Here is a 25710-nt window from a genome sequence, read left to right on the forward strand (position 1 = left end):
GCCCCTGAGAGATGGCGCCTGGAAAGACAGCGGTCGGCCAGGCCGTACCCATGGCCACCCCATGGAGCCGCTACCTCGAGAAGACTGCAAGGCGATGCCCCTACCGCCACCCTCCCTCTCAGATCCCTTGGTGAAGTGGAGCCAGGTAGCCAGAGAGCTGGAGCACAGCTGCGGGGAACTGACAGCAGGCACTGTCTCCAGACAACGTGCCGGGGGAGGGGGCGGGGCGGCGGGGCTTTTGCGTCACTGAGGTGCGACCGGGTTGCCAGCAGATCCCCGCCGCGGCCGAATGCGGGTCTGAGTGGCGGGCCAGGGCGGTACCTGCAGCGCCGGAAGCGCGATGCTGTGAACCTGGGGTGAGGTCTGCTGCGCAGTCCTTTGGTCGTTTCTCTTCCCTCCCGTTCCACGACTTTTGGTCTGGGAGTAGGACACCGGTCAGGCCTCGACAGCTGACCAGGGCTTCCTGCCGCCCGTTCTAGGCCCCGGCCTAGGGTGCGGAGCTGGCTTGGAAGGCCCTGCATTGGGCACGCCGTCCCCAGCCTGGCGGCTTCCAGTGGCCTGAGGTGGGGAGGTGGCTCGTCCCGCTCAAGGGTTGAGGTGGATTGGGGGAACTGGAGAGTTTTTCCTTCTCGGGTCTGGAACCGCTTTTGAATATTGCCGCCTGCGCGTAGTGTCGGCTAGCTGTTGGTTAAAAGCTCCAAGTTCAAGTGCGCTTCCGGAGGGGCTGCAGAGGCTAGGGTGGCAGGTGTGTTTCCTAAACACCCTGGCGCTGTTAAGAACCGTAGGCACCCCCGCCGCACTGGACACCCCAGATTAGAAGCCCTCTACCACGTGACGATAACTCAGAAATGGTCAAGTCGATCTACTTAGCTGCGATGGCTCTCCACATCTAAATTAGCTTAGGCGGCCTCTTCCCAAAGGGCTTTCCTTGTTGAACCAACTACCTTGAGACCCGGCTGAGACATTTCCTTGCTAATAATGGCAGTTACGATTCCTGGAAGGGAGGCCTTCTGTGTTAGCTTTGGATGATTTCTTGTTATTTGTATCATACTACAAAATGTGGACTTAGTATTCAAATTCATCCCCAGCCCTCTTATTTTAATTACAGTATAGGACCATATTCTGACCCTGTCGTGTTTCACAATGCCAAATGAGGGCATTCTTGCCTCTGGCACATTTATAAAGTTGCCTGTGATTATTAATCTGAGATTTTTCTGCATAAAGTTACTCTTTTCCACTCCTCCGCCTTGCCCATTATTCTTGCTATAAATCGAGCTCCATCCATTCAGAATTTAATCTCGGACTGACAATCCTAAATTAGTCACTGCTATATTGAAATCACCTCTCTATAAAAAGTGATGCTTTCTGAATTCATAACTCAAAAAATAGTATGGATTTTTCTCCTTTCTTTTGATGGCTGACTGGCTGCCATTTTTAAATAATTTCCTCTAGAATGATTGTAGATTTCCAAAACATGTACTTTGTCATTTCGTGTAAGTGAACTTCATATTTGATGTGTAGTTCACATCCAAACACCTAACACAAGTTTAGTTCGTCTGTTTTCCCAAGTATGTAATGTAGTCAGTAATCACACTGATGCTGTCAGAAATATGTAGTCTTAATCTCCAAGTACTTCCCATTCTTTTGTAGTTTTTTTTTTCTATAAAAATTTTCTTCTGATTAAGATATTTGAGCCCAGAACAGGCATTCCAGACTCTACAGTGACTGACTAGTTTAACTTGTTTCACCATGTACCTGTTCTAACTGCTGTTAACTTCTTGTCTTGCAGAACAGCTTACAGATGTAGAGTTTGAGTAAGCAATGAGTAATAAAAGTGTATCCTTAGGAACTTAGTTTTTAGTACTTAGTTTTTATCACCGATTTTTTTTTATCACTGACTTCACCATGAAAATAATTATTTCAGTTGTAAATATCTTTTTGTAAGTAAAGTGGCTGATAACAAAATTTCATGAAGAGCAGGTTTCGGAGAGGTTTTCTAAACACTACAGTACTTGTGAACTAGCCATCTTTTTGCACTTTCAGGCTTTTAACTTTGCTTTAGTCCTTTTATGAATGGATATGGTTTAAATTTTCATGGAGTTTTTTTGCTTGTTTGTTTGGTTAGTTGATTTTTGCCATTTGCCCGTAATGTGATTTTATATCTTTAAAGAATATTTGAACTACAACAATTCCTTTGTTAGAAAAAGAAATGATCAAGTGTATGTTACCACCCACTAGACTCTGGAGAATGTGGCATTTTTGGAATCCTTGATATCCTCATGTTTCAAAAGAGCAGTTCTTTATTTTTAAAATCCTTCCAGTGTTTTTGAAAGCACATTATTATCCTGCTAGAAAGGACTAAATTATGGGTGTCCTAATAGTGTGAGAGCTGCTAGTTCTTTGAGAAATCTTGACCAGAGATTTGTCTTTTGCTGAATTCTGTGCCAGTGTCTTGCAAATTATGTTCCTATGAAATACTGTTCCATGATCTAGAAGGAAGTATTTTGCTGATATCAGATAATGACTACTTCTCAACTTACATAAGTATTAACTGAATGATAAATTTTTACAATTTTATATATTTTTTCATGTATTTTTTTTAACTTTAGCTTCTCTCCAAGTTAGTACTGGTCGGTGACTGAACAGGTAAACAACAATCAAAAGAATACTGAGTGAATAATAAAAAAGCAAAAACTGTCAGCAATATTTATTGTATCCATCTATAAACCTTTATTGTATGCTTATATATCTGCCAGAAGAGAGAACACAGCTGCTATCCTCAAGAAGCTTGCAGAGGGGCATAGTCAATTGACCTAGCTGATATGTGATGTGGTAGAAGAATGTGCAGAGCCACCAAAGAGGGACACTGAAAAACCCATGCCAGGTGACTAGAGGGTGGCCTCAACAGATAGTTTTTGTGAACATGCACCCTTGTGTTTGGTTTTATATTTCATATAGGTCACAGAATCATACTTTTATACTAGTGATAGACATTAATATTTATTGTTATTTTATAGTATTCAAAATGAACCATAAATTCCAGGTTCTCTCTACTGAACCAGGTTGAGAACCACTGTTCCAGGCTCTGTTAGTAACCTCCAGATAGAGTTCCTTTTTAATCAGGAACTGATTAGTAGCGATCAGGTTTGCCAGATACCAAATGCAATTACAGGATAACAAATTAATATGTTGCCTCAAATTAGGGCACCAAATCAAAACAATGCGGAAACAAAAAGAACCATTTTCTAATTCAGTAAGTAACTAAGGCTTCTCTAAGTATCTGTTTGATGGGCACATCGATTAAATTACCATTGCACATTTTTACACAGTTAAGACTGTTTCAAAACTTCGATTTTTTTCTTTGTTAAGTAATATAAGTGTAATTTAAAGTTTTCAGTCTGGTTGATTAAAATCTTTTATTGCATTTTGATTGGATTGATACAGGAAAAGCTAGAGGGAGTTTAAGTTTCACTTTGGGAGTAAAATAATAGGTTAGAGGTCACCTACTCCACTTCTCACCCAAACAAAAGTCTTCTCTAAAACTCTCATTAGATCAATGTACTAATCTTTATTGAAACACTTCTATACTTCCAATGAAAGTAACATCAAATACCTTAATTACAAAACAGCCCTTAACACTTCTGGATAATTATGGACGATAGGACATTTCTTATATTGACCTGAAACCTGCCTAATTGCCCTTAATTGCCTGTTATGGTCTCTGTAACTATACAAATAAACCTCACTCCATCCTCCACATGAAACCTCTTCAAATATTTGAACAAACCTGTCAGGTTGCTCCACATGGACTGAACTGTGATTAGCTAGAATAAAATGCTTTGTCTCCTTTTCTAGATCTATAACATCTTGTATACTCTCCCAAATATGTTCAAATGACTAGGTGCCCTTTAAAAGTGACTGCTAAGAGCTGATCACAAACTTCAGTGTGGTCTAACCATTACGGAGCACAATGGGGCTAGGCCCTTGCTCTGGACTTCTGCTTCTAGCAAGAGTTTAGGATTCTTTAATATCTTTCTTGCCCTTATTTATTGTTAGCTTATTTTGACTGAAACCCTCTGACCATTTATATTTTAACTGCTTTTAGCACATCTTCACTATGTGTTTCTGTGCAGGTGGCTTTTCAAGACATATTCAGGATAAACTCTGAGTCATATTTGATGTAATTTATTTCATTTCTGAAAATATCTATTTCAGTCTTGACTCTGGTATTCATTGTACATTCTCTATTCCAGTTTTAGTCATCCACAGATTGGGCAGGCATGCAGTCTTGCCTTTGGGGTCATCAGTAAAAATGGTAAACAGCCCATCTCTTGGTGCCAGTCTCCTTTTTCTGCCCCTCTGTGTTAGTAACGCTGGCCTTTTCTGTTGCCTCCAAGTCATCATGCTCCTTCCTGTGTCAGGCACTTCTGTGACCTCTGCCTGCAGCGTCTTCTCCTCACTGTGCCCCTAACCCTCTTCTCTGACTGACTCATCTCGAATCAAATATTGGTGGCCCAAGGACTTTTTCCCTCATAGAAGACTAGGTCAAGTCCCCCATTTATAGGCTTTCGTAGCACCTTGTACTTGTTTGTTTGGCTCAGCGCTTTCATTTTGTAGTTACATATTTATTGGCATAATTGTCTGTCCTCCACCGTGTCAGATGCTCTATGGTGGCAAGAATCATGTTTCTTTCACTCACTTTTGTATCCCCAGAACATAGCACAATGCCAAGCACATGGTACTTGTTGAATTTAATTTTTAAAAAGTCTGTTGAACACTCCCAAACACTGGTCTACAACCATTGACCTCTCATGATGTTTGCACCAGTTTGGGTTAAAACAAGAAAAATATGAGCAATAGTGTATGTGTATACAGTAGTCCCTCGCTATATCGCAGTTTACTTATCGCGGCCTCACTGTATTGTGGGATTTTTAAAAATATTATATCTAATTATTTATCGTGGATTTTTCGCTATATCGCGGGATTTTGCGCTACTGTATATGTATATTGTTAAAGTTACGTAGGTTTAAGAGTGTAGAATAAGTATAAGGTTCCTACTTCGTTGGGGGGGTCTGGAATATAACACCCGTGATAAGTGAGGGAATACTGTATATGTAGTATATATTAGTGTGAAGTTACTGCCTTCTTGGGAAGGACTTTTATTCTAATATATCCTTCTACTTTTCAGGTTATAAATTGTTCCTTTAAAATTTTTTGTTAAGTTTTGGGGATTTTTTTTGTTTGTTTTATTTTTGAAAACTATCCTTACTTAGAATAAAAATAAATATGCAACCATGATTCTCTGAAATTTTATTAGTTTTTAAAATTCAGAAATCACTAATATTGAATACCCTAGAGACCACCTCTAAGCTAACATTTTTGTTTCTCTATGGATACAGTTGCTATGAATCCACTTGGCTAAATTTGAAATGATAATTTTGCATTTAGAAACTTTTTTTTAGTGGCTTGGATATTTCTCAACAACTTCCTTTTATTTATCTCTATAATATTTTTCATTGCCAAGTAGGCTCATATTCAAAACAGTAACTGTTGAGTTTTTCTTTTTTAGTACAATTATACTTTTATTTAATGTGACTAAAGGAACAAGTCTCATACAGTACATTAAATTTTAATACCCAAAGAAAACTTTACATATTTATGGTTACTGAGAATTCTTATTGCAAATGATTTTGTATTTTTAAGTTTATATTTTATGCTTAGAGTTATAACTAAATTTTTTTCTTAAATAATAAAGCAGGTTTCTTGGAAAAAAATTTTGTCTGAAATTGTTACTATTGGGTTGGCCAAAAAGTCCATATGGATTTTTTCATAAAATAAAAGACGCATTTTTTATTTTACCAATAATTTTATTGATTTGGATATTTTGAGTATGTTGGCTGTCTCCCATTTGGCATAACGTTAATTGTTCTCAAATAACATCTCAGTTTGACCCATAACAGCTTCAGCTGGTCTACCCAACCATGGAGCATCATCCAGGGAGAAATCTCCAGCACGAAACTTCACAAACCACTTTTGACATTTTCAATCAGTCATTACACCTTCTCCATACACTGCACAAATCTTTCTTTTGCATTTCAGTTGCATCTTTACCTTTCTTGAAATAAAGCATAATACACTGAAAATGTTGCCCATTTTCTCCCATCTTCAGTATTAAAGTGGCTATACAAAAATTCACCAGTTTTGATAAGTTTTTATTTTTCAATGCATGCTGATATGACAGCTGTCACAGTATAACCTAACAAAATTGTTTCAAGTGAAGTTAAAGACAACGAAACACTGCTAAAGCCTTACGGAATAAAAAACCAAACGAACTTTTTGGCCAACATAATATTTCACCTGGTTTACATGATATGAGAGTTATTTTGGGTAAGATAAAGTAATAGTCTTTGATAAAATTAATTTTTAAATGGGATCAGTTTTTTTAATTATAATGCTTTTTTTTTCTAATTATATATAAATATATAAGAACTCTGCTGTTAGCTGTGTAACTTTGTTACTTTAACCTGCCTATGTTTGTCTCCTTAACTATCCCAACTGTCCTGTTTCTTCATCTATAAAATTGTTCTTATGGGTATTTAAGTGACTGAATTCATGCATACATGTTAAAGTGCTTAGGAGACTGTTGCACAAGCGAAGTGATTAATATTTGCTTTTATTAGTAGTAGTAGTGGTATTTGTATTATATATGGATTTGCATTATATATGGATTTGCATATTCAGTTATAGAGTACCTCACCTCAGCTTAGATATATACTAAAATTTTATTTTCTGTTTTAACTGTATTCTTAATTCTTGGTATCCTGATAAATTATTATTTAGCAAATGAAAAAAATATCTAGAATAAATGAATCTAACTCTTCCTTAGCCATAATACATAGATTTATATCTTTAAAGACTCTCGAGTAAGTGGTTATTAAATAACTGTTTTGTGGTTAAATTTTTAAGTCAGTTCAGCAACTTACTGATATATATTGACAGGTTATTAAGCTGTGATCCAGCCTTTAACTAAAATATCACCTTTATATTTAGAAAACAAATTACATAAATTCTAAGTTAAAACATCTAGAGGAGTTAAAAAGCAAATGAGCTGTTTTGTTTTGTTTTTTAAGCAGAAAATGTGAGGCAGTTAAATTATATAACATTTTAATTTTCTTAGGTTTTTCAAGCCAAAAGTGTTTAATTTACATATATTTTACAATTAAAAATAAATTGCACATTTATAAAATAATTGAACAACAGATGTTTTTTAGCTGATATAGTATGATTATATATCATAGTGTATCATAGTGGTTAAGAATATGAGTGCTAGAATATGAAAAACATGAGTTCAAATTTCACTTCAACCACTTACCAACTGTTTAACTTTAGAAAAATCACTTACCTCTATTTCCTTATCTGTAAATCAGGAATATAATAATGCCTATCTCTTAGGGCCATTGTAAGAAATAAATGATAATATGTGGAAGGCCCTTAGTTTTGAGTCTGACACGTAAGCGTCAGGAAATGTTCTGAGGAAAATTTTATAAGGTAAACACACTTCCTGCTAAGTACAATCACTTAAATGCCTCTGTGTGTGCGTCTATCATGGTTTTTATTTGGCAGAATTGTAGGAATTAGAGGTTCATCACCCTCCCAATTATGTAAATGAATCCTGTTTTCTCATTTAGCTCTGTGACTTTTAAAAATAGAAATATATATCTTTACTCTTAAATATATTTTAAATAAATTCCACTTTAGGCTGTGTAAGTTTACTGAACTCTCTCACTTAAATGTATTTCTAGTTTTCCTTTTATTTTCTTGAAGGAGTGGATATATTGCTGTTTTTATATTATATATAAAAGTAACATATATATATATATATATATATTTGACAGAAACTATGTGAAGCAACACTCTTTCTGGATTTCAGAAGACATCATTTCATCATGGGACAGCAAATTTCGGATCAGACACAGTTGGTTCTTAACAAGTTACCAGAAAAAGTAGCAAAACACATCACATTGGTTCGAGAAAGTGGTTCCTTAACTTACGAAGAATTTCTTGCGAGAGTGGCTGAACTTAATGATGTGTAAGGCTTGCTGTTTTTCATTTTATTTTTTCCCCTTACATATGCCCCATATGTCATGACTGTCTGAGAAGTAACCAGAAATATTGATTGATAAGAATTAATGTTTTCATAAGCAGTTAGCAAATGTGTATTGAGTACCTGCTATAGGACTTTCTATGTGGCTATTTAAAAATATGTAATAGGAACAAAAGAGATTGAAGGACCATTAAATTAAATTTTAAACACAGGCATATAAGTTGGTTCTTGTTTGAAAGCACTGAAGGGGTATATAACGAGAGGGTGTTCCAGTTAGCCACCCTTAGAGAAAGGCTCTGAGGAGAATCAAAGGGCGCTCAGGTACTCGTCTGGTTAATTAATAAACCAGTCTTCTGTGTTTATTCACTGAGCCATTATTTTGCCAGAGAAATACATATATCATAATAATTCATTTGTCATTGAAGAATAAAATATTTTAGTTATTAATACTTTCCAGTCAGTTAAAGTCTTTAAATCTCTACTTAACTCTCAAATAGATTAATGTTTAAAATAGAATATAACTTTATCTTAAAGAGCACTGTAATTAGAACTTAGTCTTTTGGGTTTGTGAATGTATTCTTTATCAATTTTTATACTGAACTGTTATAGAAACTATTAAAATATGCAAGGCTCTTTGTCCCTAAATGGCACCAGATTGTTACGCTTTTAAAATATTACTTTTTCTTTGAGTGTTTTCTCCCCTAGTTACAGGTGAGCAGATGTCACTTCCTTCTATTAAGTCTTTCTCTAGCAGCTCCTACATCCCTACATCTATATATATATAAAATCTTCTATCTCCTTTGGGATGTAAGTATGGCATTACCTTTTAAATGAGATCTTAAAGGAGGTTTCCTCTTTGGTCTATTCAATTTAGCTAACATTCACTGAGCGTGTAGTATGTGCAAGGCAGTCTGCTGAGGGTTGGGCATTTTAACTGAGGCCTAAAACTATTGCCCAAGTATTAATGGCAGATTCAGCTCTCCCTAAGTCTGACATTTTTTCCTCTATCCTACCTTCACTGTCCCACTTTAACCTCTCTTTAAAGCCCCCCAAAAAAGCCAGTCAAAATCACCAGGTAGTCTGGACCCTCTTAGTACAAATATAAACATATTAGAGTCCCTATTAATAGTTCAGGGAAATGGAAAAAAAAAATAGTTCAGGGAAAGATGCGTGACCCTTCTCCCTAAGCTTTGTGGTGGCTTTATTGGCTTATAAGAAACCTACTTGGCCATATGGAACACATCAGATAAAGAGAAGGAAATACAGTCTTTAGGGACATGACTAGAGTCTATTAGCAGGTCATGCAGTGTAAAGAATGTCTTAAAGTTATCTTAGATGATCATTTCTTTTAAGAGCACTGGATTTTCTTGATTAAAAAAAAAAAAGCCTTGTATGGCTATATAGATGGATCCTGTATGGGTTTATGATGGGGAGACCACGCGCCAGAAAACCCCAGAATTTATGTTTAAAAAATTGTCTATTTATTCTCACTTGTTTAAACTTCAGTCTCCGTCAAAGTGCTCTCCGTCTGATGCAATACACCCATTGAGATGTTTTTTCCACTGCTCAGAAGTTTTTGAACTCATCGATATTGATGCCTTTTTTTAAAAAATTTATTTATTTTTCTATTACAGCTGTCCCACTTTCTCCCCAATTCCTGCCCCCCCAACCCCCCACCACCACTTCTCCCACAGTCAATCCATACCCCGTTGTCCATGTCCATGGTCATTTATACTAGTTCCTTGACTAGACCCTTCCCCTTCTTTCCCCCCTTCTCCCTGCCCCCCTCCCCCCTGATTCTGATGTCTTGTAATGCTTCTGTCATTTTTTGTTTCACCTCTTCCACATCAGCAGAACGTTTCCCTTTGAGGACTTCTTTCATCCCGGGAAGCAAAAACAGTCACTTGGGGTGAGATCGAGTGAATAGGGAAGGTGGGGCATGGGGGTCATGCTGTTTTTGATCAAAAACTGAACACTCAGTGCAGTGTGGGCAGATGCGCTCATAAATCACCCATCATGAAATGGGCAAATGTGTTGAAAGAGTCTTCCAGAAAAATTCACTGAAGCTGAACACAGCCTCTCACAATAACACCAGCTGGTACACTGATACAGATGAGTCCTGGAACACTCACCTAGCAGGGGAAGCCTGTACTACAAGGGACCCACCCTCCAGACAATAATTTGCCTTTTGTTTTTTTTTAGGATCTCCCCTTGTATATGTAAATACATAGAAAATGAATTAACCTGGCTGCTGTGGCTCAGTGGATTGAGCGTTGGCCTGCGAGCAAAGTGTCGCTGGTTCAGTTCCCAGTCAGGGCACATGACTAGGTTGTACGTCAGGTCCCCAGTTGGGGGAGCAAGTGAGAGGCAACCACACAGTGATATTTCTCTCCCTCTCTTTCTCCTTTCCCCTCTCTCTAAAAATAAATAAATAAACAAATAAATAAATTATTAAAAAAAAAAGAAAATGAATTAAGAGGCTACATACTGGGTCTCTGGGAAGTTGGTGGAAAGGGGGGCAGTGAGGGAGATTACATCTTACTGTATGTTTGTGTATTTTTTAATCTTTATAATAAAAATGTCATCAGTTTTTAAAACTTTAGCATTTCACTGAAAAACAAAAAGAAAAGATCCATTTGGTAGTATTTGAGAATTTACTTCTGGGACCCTATTCTTAAGTAAAATTGGATTGAAAATTTAATAGTATCGTAACAGTGGAATGATTTTTACAACGATGGTTTCAACTCATGAAGAGTAATCAGTGACTTGCCATCCACCTGGGGTCTTGGGACTTATATAAGCCTAGTCTAATATACAAAATCTTGCCTTTTGGCCCAAAGATACTGAATAAAATGTGTTCTGTTAAAGCATCCATAAGCTAAGTTTACTGTGTAACATAGAGGTAATGGTCAAGAATATCTTCCTTTTATTATTCAGCATGGGAATTTTCTGTGTAGATTTGGTTCTTATAACAAATTTTCATGTCAGAGTTGGGCATTTCATAAGTGCCGAGCTGTCTGAGAAATAAATTTAAACCTACGCAGGAGAAGTGTAGCTTGATAGCTAGAAAACAACTGGGAACTGGCACAGCTGAATTACATTCCCTGGCAGGTCTTGTTACCTAGGGCTAGTTGCTTAATTTTCAGTGGCCTCAATTTATTTAGCTGTAAGTCACTTAGTTCTGAGTGTGATATCCCCACTGGTGCTCAGAGAGAAATGTGAGCAATGAAAGAAGAGAGCAGGAATATTTAAGTATGTCTTTGAACTGATTTAAATTGGTGTTGATGGCATGATAGTGAATTATCCTCTAAAAGTCATATTTGTATGTTAGAATCCTATGGCTCTCTAGGTTAAAATTACTCTGCTAGGGGAAGACAGTAAGGCTATATTTAAAGTGTCTCTAAATTATTTGCTTGATACAGTCCAAATTATAATTTCTTTTTAAAAAGTGATGCGTTAGTGTTGTTGCTTAAATAAGGACTCAACCAAATGCAAGATTTTTTCCCACAATTTATGTACACCTGAGGCAGTAGTTAAAATGTGGATAAATGAAACCAGCAGCAGTTTTTCTTTTATTAAATACTTAATTCCATGGACATGTTTTCATAGGTGTCTGTTAAAAATTTGAAGAACATTGAGATATCAGATATGGCAAAAATATTTATAAATATTGTTCCACTATGCTGTTGACTTTAAAAACCTTGGAAATTAATTAGTATGTGTAATCAAAACTCTATCCCTGTGTTTTAAAGATTCTAATTATTACAATCATTATTATTATTATTATTATTATTATTATTATTATTATTATTGGTCTTTGTGTTTTCTTCAAATTGCCTTCTCTGTTTTAAAGTGTTTTTTGAATCTGGTTTCATGGCTCCATTATTTTATATGACTTGTCATAAAATTTTAAAAATGTGTTTATCTCTTTTCAGAACTGCTAAAGTGGCTTCTGGCCAGGAAAAACATCTTCTCTTTGAGGTACAACCTGGGTCTGATTCCTCCGCCTTTTGGAAAGTGGTTGTACGGGTGCTCTGCACCAAGGTGAGGGTGATAGATACTTCCAGTGCAGAGTTTGAATGATTTTGGTGCTTAGAGCCACATTTAATAGTATAGTATAGTATAGTATGGTTGAAATAAATGTTAATAATTTGGTTATTATTAACATTTATAAAACTGTATAAAACATAGTTTTGATACTGTTATTGCCTTCCAGGTAAACTGTTTTGAATCTCACTGGTTATATAATTACCATATAGTGGAGATTTTTATAATCAAGAAAGGTGTTAATAAACTCTCATCCTTACACCCTCTATCCATCCTTTTGGATTTCGATGGCTGTGGGGCCCTAAGGTGACACCCTGCTTAACTCCAAGATGACTGACTCCTTAAAAATTAAAGTTATTTTAGGAGATCATTTCTTTTAAGAATACTGGGTTTTATTTATTTAATAATATAAAATCCGTTAGGTTTGTTTTTTATGGAGTTTTTTTTTTTTTTGTAGTTTTTACTTATAGAATGAGTTTTTCACCATCGATACAATATCTCTTAGTGCATCTTTAAATTTTAGATAATAGAATATATCAACTGTACTAAAAAAATATAATGGCAGCTGTCATAATTAGGAAGCCTCATCCACCATCAGGTTAGAACAGACGGTTTTTAACCTTTTTGAGGCCTTGGTGAAAATGAAGGAACAAATTTTATTAGGCCTTTTCCTATCCCAACTCCTGCTCTGAAACAAACAAACAGTAAAATCATCCATATGCATATAAACAGTAAACTGGGCATTCCTGAGTGCTCTGAAGTCTGTCCCTGGCCAACCCATACCTGGGTAAGGGGATTTTTTCCTTTTATGCTATGATCAGCAAAGTCCTGTGCATTCTGCCCCCAGCACACCCCCTAGCCTTGTTATCTCCCACTCCTCCCTCTCTCATTCTGTTCCATTCACCCTGGACTCCTTGCTGGCCTCCTTGTGCTCCTTGCCAGGCACACTTTTGCCTAACAGCCTTTGCACTTCCTGTTCACTCAGCCTGGAATGATCTTTCCCCCAAATATGACTCATTCCTATACACCTTTCAGTTCTTAAATGTCACCTCTGTGAGGCCTTCTCTACAACCCTTTAGCATTTCATCTCTGTTCAGTCTTCTCCATAGCACTTAAATCTATCTAGTCTGGAGATATATATATATTTAGTTTTTAGAAAGAGGGGAAGGGAGGGAGAAAGGGAGAGAAACAACAATGTGTGGTTGCCTCTTACATGCCCCCAACTGCGGACCTGGCCCACAACCCAGGCATATGCCCTGACTGGGAATTGAACCAGCGACTCTTTGGTTCACAGACTGGTGCTGAGCCACACCTGCCAGGGCTGGTCTATATTTTATTCTCTGCCTCTCCTACCTATAGTGTAACTTCCATGAGGGCAGAGTGTTTTTTCTGTTATACATACTATATCACCAGTGCCTAGAACAGTGTACATATTACCTATAACATTATGGGTATTCAATAAATATTTGTGGCATGAATCCTATGATTATAATAGTTGCAGTTTGATAAATTTGCTATTAAATACTATGTCTATATGAATTATTCCCTAATTTCTTCTGAACTATGCAGTTCCAAAGGAAGACTGGCCCAATTCCTTCAGCTCTGAAAATCTATTTTGTCATCTATAAACTCCTATTACCTTTAATTCTATTCTCAACCCCATGTATAGCTTTCTATTACAAAGAATATTACATATTTGTATGTCCATATAGATCTTACCATCCCAAAATTTAATGAGTTGTGAATATTAGCAATGGTTCTGCCATTTTCACAACATGGAATCTTATTCATACTTGTTCTGTCATTGCCTTCTCAAGTAGCAAACAGTAAGTGTTTTTACAACTATTATTATTCTCATTCCAAATATGGAAATGTTGGTATAATGTTTTTTAATATGTAACCTAGCTACTTCACTCTCCTCTTGTGATTGATCCTTGATTGCTGTTGGCAGGTCACTGGGAAGGACTTACCTAGGCCAGTCAGCTGCAAGGACTGGCTGTGATCACTGCACTCACCACCCACCTACACCCTCAGTGGAGGATCAGCTGTGCAGGGGCAGGGTGGTGGTGCTCCATCATGGTCTGTAGCTGTCCACTGGGTGTACAGGCTCTGGGGTTTCCCATGTAGTGCAGGCCAAGGTCAGCCCCTACCTGTCTGCCCAGGGCCACCCTGTATGAGCTATATAGCAACCTGAGATGGCTGCTACTTGTGCTGTGCTTGGAGATTCCCAGGCAAAGCCAAGCTTTGAACCTGGGCTGGCTGCTGCTAGTGCCAGTCCTGGGGCCACTTAGCAAGAGATACGAGGGCTTGGGGCTAGATGAGGCTGGCTGTTGCTTTGTTTGAGAGAATTTAGGAAGTTGTAAAGCATGAGCCACAACCAGCCATTCATATGGAAAAGTCACTGTTAACAGAGTGGTTGGCCCATAAGTTGGGTGGCATGGAGCCTCAGGGGATCTCCAGGGCAGGGCAAACAGTGTTAGCCAGATTGATGGAGTCTCAGATGTGGCACCAGCCTGCCGTCTCTGTGCCTCTTTGCGGGGGGTGAGTTCAGAAAAGAAACAATTGCCTCTGCCCGCTTTTCTGTCTGGGAGAAAGCTGTCCCCTAGCTCTCGCCTTGATGCCAGATACTTTTGTTCCTCCCTGTATGCCACTTGTGCCTTTCAAGTTGCTAGCCTGATGCTGGAGCTCAGAGGGGGTAAGTCAAAGTTAGTGTGTAGGTTCTTCAAGGGGAACTGCTTGGGACTCCAGAATTTTCTTCCACCAACTCAATGCCTACTTGTTTTTGCAGCCACAAGTTATGGAAACTTATTTTTCTGGCACTGGAACCCTGGGCTGAGGGGCCTGGTGTGGGGCTGGAACCCCTCACTCTTGAGAAATCCCTCCCGAATTTTTATCCACTATATGTGGGTGTCGGACCAGCCCATTCCCCATCTCTAGGTCCATGCCCCTCCTACCAGTCTAGATGGATGTTGTTTCTCTAATTCTGTAGTTGTCGGACTTATAATCAACTTGATTTCTGCTGGTTCTGAGTGAGGGTTGTTCTATAGTTTAGTTGTAATTTGGATGTGGTTGTGTGAGGAGGCAAGCCATGTTTACCTATGCCTCCATCTTGACCTGAAGTAAAAATTTATTTCTTAAGTCTGGGAAAGTTGCCTGATCTATCTCATCAACTCTAAACAAGATAATGCCTAATCAACTGTAGGGGGTTGAGTATCAAATGAGATAAATTTGTGTTACTTCTTTAAACCGCATAAATGTAGGGAGCATGGTATATATTTGCTCAGACTCTTGCTCTCTTGTTGGGTAATTTGCAAACCTGGAAAACTTCTATTTCCTAGGATGCTTTACTAAGTATTTGTTCCTTGTTTTAGGGGAAAATTGATCAGAGAAATTACCGACTTTTTTTTCATTTTCTTCATATTTTTAGATTAACAAAAGCAGTGGCACTGTGGAAGCATCACGGATCATGAATTTGTACCAGTTCCTCCAGCTTTATAAAGACATCACAAGTCAGGCAGCAGGAGTACTGGCTCAGAGCTCCACCTCTGAAGACCCTGATGAAAGCTCATCGTCCGTAACATCTTGTCAGGCTAGTCTTTGGATGGGAAGGTATGCAATACATAAGTACCGTGTTTCTCTTATTTTCCAATACGCAAGCTACTAATACTTTTGATGGTGCTCTTGTGACATGTTAAATCACATTACTTTTTGTCTCAATTGATATAATATCTCAGACCAGCTTTTGGAATATTTTGTGCTTCAGGACATTGTTAGAGTGTGAAATTAAAGAAAAGTTAGAGTGACTCATGTCAGGCAACATTTTTGTCAACCCCATGTCCATGAATCCACTGTCCACTCTACATGGTTTCATTTAATGACAAAAGATTTATAGTCAGCACCCCTCTTATAATAGATATTTAGGTTCTTAGACAATCACGCCCTCCAGGAAATTAGGTCCAAGAATGGCAAAATCATTCCAGTTTCCTTAAAAGTATGTAATTCGAGCCCTGGCTGCTGTGGCTCAGTGGTTTGAGCATCGGCCTGCGAGCCAAGTGTCGCTAGTTCGATTCCCAGTCAGGGCACGTGACTAGATTGCACCTCAGGTCCCCAGTTGGGGGTGCAAGTGAGAGGCAACCACACAGTGATGTTTCTCTCCTTCTCTTTCTCCTTTCCCCCTCTCTAAAAATAATAAATAAACAATTTTTTTAAAAAGTATGTAATTGGAGCACTCAAGTTATAAATATTGGCTCCAGCATTTGGCAGTGCCTTCAGGAATGACCAAGTAGTTGATATACATATTGCATACCAGAAGGAAATGAAGTCAGCCAGAGTTTTCTGTGATGGTGCTTGTTTACTCAGGCCTAATGGATTATTGTTCTATCTAAACTTTCTTTTCCTTTTCTGTAATGCTTTTGGCACATGAAAGCTCCCACCTGTTGCCATTTGACAACCATGACCATAATTTAAATTTGTAAATACCTCATTGGAAAGTCTTACGTGGGTCCAGACCTGTTGACATCCTGTCTTGTTGTCATATAGGGTAGACAGCAGAAACCTGTATTGACAGTGTCTTTTACCTTAAGGTTAAAAATAGACTTAATAAGAATTTCTCTTTCATTGCTCCAGTTGCATTTTCTGGTCTATTCTTAATCAACTGGTTTCCAAATACTATGTTGTAGTAAAATTGTATTTTCTGTTTATCTATAATAGGATTGTTTGGTGTTCTAGGTTTGGGCTATACAAATGTCACTGAAATGCCAAATGAGTTTTAGAACATTATAGGCAGCATTAAGGCTTATCTTTTCTGTATTTTTTTAAAGGTAATCTTTCAAAGACATATGTCTGATCTTCTGCTTTTTTTCTCTTCCTCTTCAAAATAGTTATTATTTACACACAGTATTTTGAAAGCCAAGAACAGTATTTACCAGTGCATTTGAGCTCTATGGTAACAAATGAAACGAGAATAATAATTATATTGTTGTTTTGCAATCATCTTAATGAAGGAGATAGGATTTTATTCCTTTTCATGTGCCCTCAAGACTAGAAAATTCAATGCCAGGTCAGGGTAGGGCTGCTTCTTACCTTTGTATGTTTTTCTTTTTTTAGTTTTTTCTTACACCCTGATACACTAGTTCATAGAAAACTGGAGTTCTCAAGTTGAAGGGGATCTTAAGAGGTATTTATTTGGTTCAGCCTTACATTCGATGCCTATTTCTATTAGTGATTTACATTTATTGAGTACTTATAAGGTCTTAGGCATTCTGATCAGTGCTTTACATGTATAAACTCATTAAATCCTCACAACAACCTCATGGGAATACAATTATTGGCCCATTTCAGGTGAAGACACTGAGGTTTAGACAAATAAATCACAGAAATTGGCCTGAGATTCACAGTTGGCCTGTCTGGCAATATAGCCATGCTTCCATTATTACTCTGGTGCATAAAGATCCTGTACTACAGTTTTTCCTAAATTTTGATAGTGGTTTTGAGGAGGATCTTGAGGTTCTATCAAGCCTCCAGGTAGTGGCACTGCTGCTGATTCATGAATAACACTATGAGTAGTAAGACTCCACTGATGACCTGCAGCCAAGTGGTAGTTCCACTTGTACTCAAAACCTGCAGTTACATGGGACTCTCAGCCTCAGAGAAGCGAGCCTTTCCATATACAGATGGTTCTAATTACTGTGAAACCTTCCCTTGTGTGTTATATTCCCAGGATAGCCAAAATCTGGCTCTCTTGAGGCAACACAGCACAGACTCTAGAACCAAATTACCTGTGTTCAAATTCTGGCTCTACTCCTAACTGTGTGACTTTGAACAAGTTATTAAACTCTCTTTCCTTGATTTTCTCATCTTTTAAAAGAGAATGATGACAATAGTCTCTGCTTCATAGGATTCTTGAGAGAGTTAAGTGAGATATAGATGTACAATGCTTAAAACAGTACCTGGCCCATAATAATATGTCTGTAAGTGTTAACTATCATGATTAGTAAATTATTACTGTAGTTTACTTATTTCAGTGGCAGTCCTTTCAGAATTTCACACACTCAAAAAGATCCATTCTGTTTTCTAGCCCTTCAAATATTTGAAAAGAGTAAAAGGTGCCTGGAAAAGGGGCGAGTGCTGGGCAGGTTGCATTGTTCCCCCTTGGACCACTTCCCCACATACAGCGCCACAATGTGGTGAAAAGGTCGCTCTGCACTGATGAATCCCTAAGGCTCTGCCCCTTACAACATAATAGGAGCAACAGCTCTACCTGGGATGTCAGAATGAGGAGACAGAGAAGTATGGCCCAAAAAGGGGAATGGATCAAGGTTCCAGTGGTAGAACTAAGCGACAAGGAGACAGACAACCTCACAGATGAGGAGATAGACAAGCTAACAGATGCAGAATTCGAAACACTGGTGATAAAGATGCTCACAGGCTTGACAGATATGCTTGGGTATGGAAAACACATAAGAGAAGAAGTGAAGGCTATGCTAAGTGAAACGAAGGAAAAGCCACACAAAATCAATGGTGAAGGGAAGGAAACCGGGGTTCAAATCAATTATTTGGAACATAAGGAAGAAAAAAAGTCAACCAGTGCAGAATGAGGAAGCAAGAATTGAAAAAAATGAGGTAAACTTCCCAAATTTTGTGAAGGAGATGGACATACAGGTCCAGGAAGCACAGAGGGTCCCGGGCGAGCTGGACCCAGAGGGGACCACACCAGGATGCATCATGATTGAGATGCCAAAGGTGAAAGATAAAGACAGAGTCCTGGGGGCAGCAAGAGAGAGGCAGAGAGTTGCCTATAGGGGAGTGCCTATAGGACTATGAGCTGATTTCTCAGAGGACACTTTGCAGGCAGGAAGGGACTGGCAAGCAGTATTCAATGTGATGATAGACAACCTACAACCAAGAATACTCTGTTCAGCAAAGCTATCATTTAGAATGGAAGGGCAGATGAAGTGCTTCCCAGACAAGGTGAAGCTAAAGGAGTTCATCATCACCAAGCAATTATTATATGAAATGTCAAAGGTACTTACTTAAGAAAAAGAAGATCAAAACTATGAACACTAAAATGACAACAAATTCACAACTATCAACAAGTGAATCTAAAAAATAAAAACAAAATCCAACTAAGCAAACCAGAATAGGAACAGAATCATAGATATGGGGATCATTTGGAGGGTTATCAGCTGGGAGTGGGGAGGGGGAGAAATGGGGAAATGGTGCAGGGATTAAGAAGCATAATTGGTTGGTACAAAATAGACAGGAGGAAGTTAAGAATAATATAGGAAAGGGTGAAGCCAAAGAACTTATATGCATGACCCATAGACATGAACTAAGAGAGGTGGGATTGCTGGAGGGCAGGGGGGTACTGGGCAGAGGGGAGCTAAGGGATAAAAATTGGAACTACTGTAACAACATAATAAAATATACTTAAAAAAAAACAAAACGTAGTACATGCTTGATGAAGAAAACCTAAAAATTACAGAACAGCACAAAGGATAAAAGCAAATTGAAATCACTTCAAGAAACATTTATTGACAACCTAAGACAAACTCCCATTATTCAAAGAGCTTACAGTTTATGGATAGACTCACCAGTAAACAGCCAATTGAAATGGAATTAGTTAAGTTCTTGAATGGAGGCAAATGCTGGTTTTGAGAACAGGAAGATGATCTTTGCGCCCCCAACTGGGGACCTGACGTGCAACCTAGTAATGTGCCCTGACTGGGAATCGAACCAGCGATACTTAACTCACAGGCCGATGTTCAATCTACTGAGCCACAGCAGCCAGGAAGAAGATGATTTTTTGAGCTGAGTTACTGAAGGTGGAGTTCGCTAAACTCACAAAGGTGTCCCAAGAAAGGAAAACACCACATGCTCTTGGCTCACTCAGGGCACTCTCCACTGTGGCGGGAGTAGAGGAGTTGACATCTTTTTTCCTCCCAAGATGAAAGAGCTTTTTGAGGTCAAAGACTTGGCTTTCTATCTCTTCCGTTTCCTACAGCACCCAATAGTTAAGACTACACTATTTTTTCATTTATATGCTCAGCATCAACATCAGCACAGGAAGGCCCTGATGTCAAGGTCCATATTTTAGAGAGCTTTGTATCTTGCATGATAAATACATCACATATTGGTTGAATTCATTTATATAAATTTAATATGATTTAAATGGTCTAAGTTGTTTTCAGAAAGACCTGAATATTTCCAGTTTTTGTCCATATTTTCTTTTAACTGTTGCAGAATTTATCTTTCATACAGTTTTTCTGTATGAAATTTGCCCCTTACTAGTTCTTCCCTAATATAATTGCCTTCCCTAAAAGGTATATTGATTTAGTCTGATATTGCATGTCATTTGCTTTCTCTGAGGGCACATGGATGTTTGATAATGCTTTTGAAGTCAGTGGAAACAAAGTTTAAACTGTAATGACAGCCAATAGTTGTTCCAGCTCAGTTTTCACATTGCAGGGTGAAGCAGCTGACTGATGAGGAGGAGTGTTGTATCTGCATGGATGGCCGAGCCGATGTCATCTTGCCTTGTGCTCACAACTTTTGCCAGAAGTGCATTGATAAGTGGTAAGTTACCTGCTGTCTTCATGGGTTAGGCAAAGGTCAACTGGGAGCATGTATATGAATAAACTTCAAAAAATGCAAAAATGTTGTAGTTAACTGTAAGAGATTTGTTCTTTACTACTTTGAATTTTATGGCATACCTCCGAATGGTTAAAAATATTTTTATTTTTATACCTAAAGTTTGTAAAACGTGAAGATGTATTTTAGTCTCGGCAGTTTACTTTTGCTTTAAGGAGATTTGTGCCTGATTTGAGTCTAGAATCACACACTTCCCTTTTTCTTTTCTTTCTTTCCTTTTTTTTTCTTTCCCTTTTTCTTATTTCTACATTTTCCTTTACATTTGATTAGAGGAAGTAATAGGAACCCTTGCATAATTGGACCTGGAGGGAATATGAGAGATCAGCTAGTCAAGCTCATTATTTTACAAAATAAGGATCAGATTTAAGAGCATTTATAATTGATATACAATAAACTACATATATTTAAAGTACAGTTTGCTACATTTTGACATATGTACACAGGAACAAAAACCATCATGACAATACAGATAATAAACAAGTCCATCACCCCACAAAGTTACCTTGTGTCCCATCATAAAATCTCCTTCCCACCCCTTCCTTCCATTGCCCAGACAACCCCTACTCTGCTCTTAGTCACCATAAAATAATTTGGATTTTCTAGAATTTTTATAACTGAAATCATACAGTATATACTCTATTTTTGTCTGGCTTCTTTCATGCAATATAATTATTTTGAGATTCACCCATGTTATATCAGTGGTTCCTTTTTATCGCTGAATAGTATTCATTGTATGACTGTATCACAGTTTATTAATCCATTCACCTGTTGATGGACATTAGGTTGTTTCCAATTTTTGGCTATTACAAATAAAACCTTTTTTAAATTTTGTATTTTTATTTTTAATTTTGACAGTTTCCTTTGCTAAAATAAGTGGAAATGCAGTATGCAAATTTTGAAGCTAAAAACACTACTTTTTTTTCAGAAACTGCCCACCTATCCAAAAGTATAAAATCTAGATCTCTTCAAATAGCAAATGAAGGACAATTATCCTTATAATTATATAAATAAAAATAAAACTATTATAAAACCACTTTCACTTATAAGAAGGGCAAGATTTTAGCACATACAATATTGACAAGCTTGTGGAGAAACTAGCACTTTTATATATTGTAGGTGAGTATATGAATTGGTACAACTGCTTTGGAGTACATTTTGGCAAGATCTTTTAAATTAATTTTTTTAATTTTTAAAAGGAACTTTATTGAAGCATAATAAAATGCACCCATTTTACATATATGTTTCAATACATTTTGATAAATTTTTACAACCATGTAACCAGCGTGACAATCAAGATACAGAACTTTCCCTCTCCCCAAAAAGTTTGGTAACTGTGACAAAGTCAATGATAGGAATCAGATCTTTGCTTATATTAGAGTCGATATGAAAGTCACAGATACTTTATCACATTACTTAGAATAAATATCATTTATTGTCATCACTACTTTGAAATCATGGCAGTTTTCAGACTCACCAGAATACATTTACAAATACATATTTGTGGGAAAGTCATTTTATGGACATATATCTTGGGGTTTTTTCTTGAGTAAATAACTAGAAGTGGAATGGCTAGATCATATGGTAGGTATACTCATCATACGTTTAGCTTTCTAAGAAACTGCCAACTGTTCTCCAAAGTAGTTGTACCATTTGGCACTTCCACCAGCAGTGTATGAGGGGTGCAGTTGCTTCACAACCTTGTCAGTACTTGGTGTGGTCGGTCCTTTTAAGTTTAGCCATTCTTTAGATGTGTAGTGGTATCTCACCCTGGTTTTAATTTGCATTTCCCTAGTGACTGATGATTTTGAGCATCTTTTCATGGACTAATTTACCATCCATTTGTCATCTTTAGTTAAGTGTCCATTCAAAGTTTGAGAGTTCTTTATGGATTATGGACATATATCCTTTATCAGATACATGATTTGTCAATACTTCTTCCCACTCTGATTTGCCTTTTCATTCTCTCAAGAATGTCTTTCAAAGGGTAAAAGTGTTTAATTTTGATGAAGTCCAATATATTACTTTGTGATTTATGGATAGTGATCTTAGTGTCTTATCTAAGAAACCTTTGTCTGTCTTCTGAAAGTTTTATTGTTTTTAGGTTTTACATTTGGGTTTATGACCCAATTTGAGTTAACTTTTTAATGTAGTATGAGGTATCAATCAAAATTCCTTTTTTGCATATGGCTCCAATTGCTCCAGCACATTTTGTTGAAAAGACTATTTTCACTAAATTGCCTCTGTGCTTTGCTGAAAAGCATTTGTTCAAGTACATGTGGGTGTATTTCTGGGTTCTGTTCTCTTCCATTGATCTATTTGTCTTATTTCATACCAGTGCCACAATATCTTGATTATTATCTACCTAGCTTTTTTAAGTCTTAAAATCAGGAAGTATTCGTCCTCAATCTTTGTTCTTCTTTTTCAAAGTTGTTTTGGCTGTTCCAGGTCTTTTGAATTTCAATATGAGTTTTATAATCAACTTGTCACTTTCTATAAAAAAGTTGTAAGGATTTTGATTGGAATTGGACGTCAGTTTGGAGAGTGTTGACTTATTAACAATATCCAGTCTTCCGATCCACAAACACAGTATATTTTCTCCATTTGTTTAAGTCTTGTTTAATTTCTCTTATAAATTTTTGTAGTCTTCAGTGTTGCATATCTTGGACAGATTTATCCCTAAGTACTTTATATTTCTTAGTCTATTTTAAATGGTATTTTTTAATTTTAGTGTATGATTGTTTGTTGCTAGTATATAAAAATATAATAGGTTTTTGTTTTAATCCTTATATTCTCCAACCTTATTAAACTCATTTATTAGTTTTGATAACTTTTTTGTAGATTGCACAGGATTCTCTTGAATGTCTGAACATAATTTTTCAAAAATATTTTTTCTGAATATAGAATTCTAGACTGATAGTTTTTTTTTTGTTTTTTTTCAGTACTTAACAGAGGTTGCTTCTTTCTCATTTTCCTTGCATTGTTTCCTATCAGAAATCTCTGTCATCCTTATCTTTTTTCCTGTGTGGGTATTGAACCTTTTTTCCCTCTGGTGGCTTTTAAGGTTTGTTTGTTTGTTTTTTTATTACCACTGGTTTTGAACAATTTCATTATGATATGCCTCAGAGTAGTTTTCTTCACATTCCTTGTACTTAGGTTTCTTTGGATTTGTAGGTTTATGGTATCATCAATTTTGGAAGCTTTTCGGCCATTATTTGTCAAATATTATTTTCTGTTTTCTCCCTCTCCTTCTGGGACTGCAGCTACACATGTTAGACTACTTGAAGTTGTCCCACAGTTCACTGATGCTATTTTCCTTTTTATTTATTTTTTTAGTCATTTATGTGTCTTATTTTAGATGGTTAATAGTGCTATAGTTTGATATAAATTTTATAAAGAAAGGTATGTATGAGTTAAAATATTAGATTAGAGAATGAGAAGGCTACGGACCAGGGATGGGAGACTCAGTTGCTACCTCCAGAGGCAGCACCAGAAAGCAGGTGCTCCAGCAGCCTCACAGCCTTCCAGAGTGAAAATTTTCAGAGTGGAAGTCCTGGGGTACCCCCTCAAGATCTGCAGCAGCTCAACAACTGTTTATAAGACAAGGTGGGTGGAGTGACTCTCAGTCAGCTAGCTGGAGGAAGGAACCACCAAAGAGCAACACAACAACAAGCAAAACCAAAATTCTACCAGACAGCCCAAATAAAAGGCATAAAGGGCATCCCAAGAGCATCAGGTTCAGAAGATCAAGTAGTCTGCACCACTGAATCCCACAGAGCTCCTACCAAAGAAAGTCACAACACAAAAGCAGGACGTCAAAGCAGATCAATCTAAGAAGCAGAAACAAACAACAGGAGCCAAATAAAATGGGGAGACAAAGAAACAACACCCCATCAAAAGGAAAAAAGAAATTCCCACAAGGAGGGATAGATGAAATAGAAGCAAGCAAACTATCAGACATGGAATTCAAAACAATAGTAATAAGGAAGCTCAGTGAACTCAACAAACTCAGAGAAAACTACAACAAACTCCAGGGGAATTACAAAGAACTCCAGGGAAGCTACAAGGAACTCCAGGGATGCTACAAGGAAGTTACTAGAACTACACCAGCATGAAAAAAGACATAGAAACTATCTATAAGAGCCAGGAAGAAATGAAGAACACAATTTCTGAACTGAAGAACACAGTAGAAGGAATCAAAAGCAGGCTAAATGAAGCAGAGGATCAGATCAGTGAGCTAGAGGACAATGTAGAAAAAAATTTCCAGACCGTGCAACAAAATGAAAAAAAGACTGAAAAAGAATGAAGAGGTTTTAAGAGAGCTGCAGGATAACATGAAACATAATAATATTTGTACCATAGGAACACCAGAAGGAGAAGAAGAGCAAAGGATACAAAACTTGGTTGAAAAAGTAATGACAGAAAACTTTCTGAACATGAGGAGAGAAAAAGTCCCACAAGTACAGGAAGCACAGAGGGTCCCAATGAAGATGAACCCAAGGAGGCCCACTCCAAGGCACATCATAATTAAAATGGCAACATTCAAAGACAAAGAGAGAATCGTAAAGGCGGCAAGAGAAAAATAGCAAATAACATACAAGGGAACTCCAATAAGACTATCAGCTTATTTCTCAACAGAAACACTACAAGCCAAAAGGGAATGGCAATGAAAAACAAAGGCCTATAACTAAGAATACTCTACCCAGCAAGGCTCTCTTTTAAAATGGAAGGTGAAATAAGGATTTTCCCAGACAAAGGAAGACTAAAAGAATACATCTCCACCAAACCAGCATTGCAAGAGATTCTAAAGGGACTGCTTCAATAAAATGGAGAGAGAGAGAGAAAAACACAAGTATAAAGGGAAAAAATCACAATGGCAAGGATGTGGAGAAAAGGAAACCCTAGTGCACTAT

General features: G+C 37.4%; 1 protein-coding gene across 2 annotated transcripts in view; it reads left to right on the top strand.

The window, feature by feature from the left end:
* The first annotated feature begins 252 nt into the window (after window positions 1-252).
* RNF141 (ring finger protein 141) overlaps window positions 253-25710 on the top strand; it is a 35288-nt gene continuing 9830 nt past the window's right edge. Inside the window, exons 1-5 of one of the 2 annotated variants that reach the window (XM_090264059.1) lie at window positions 253-356; window positions 7896-8089; window positions 12040-12148; window positions 15579-15760; window positions 20618-20725. In XM_090264059.1, coding sequence (XP_090120185.1) covers window positions 7947-8089; window positions 12040-12148; window positions 15579-15760; window positions 20618-20725 — 542 coding nt within the window. In that variant the 5' untranslated portion in view covers window positions 253-356; window positions 7896-7946. Of the gene's footprint in view, window positions 357-501; window positions 564-7895; window positions 8090-12039; window positions 12149-15578; window positions 15761-20617; window positions 20726-25710 lie in introns of those variants that run through there. The other variant, XM_090264065.1, reaches the window with a different exon arrangement.

The sequence above is a fragment of the Furipterus horrens genome, unplaced genomic scaffold (genome assembly GCF_987537825.1).
Source record: "Furipterus horrens unplaced genomic scaffold, mFurHor1.1.pri manual_scaffold_2, whole genome shotgun sequence".
Classification (NCBI taxonomy): domain Eukaryota; kingdom Metazoa; phylum Chordata; class Mammalia; order Chiroptera; family Furipteridae; genus Furipterus; species Furipterus horrens.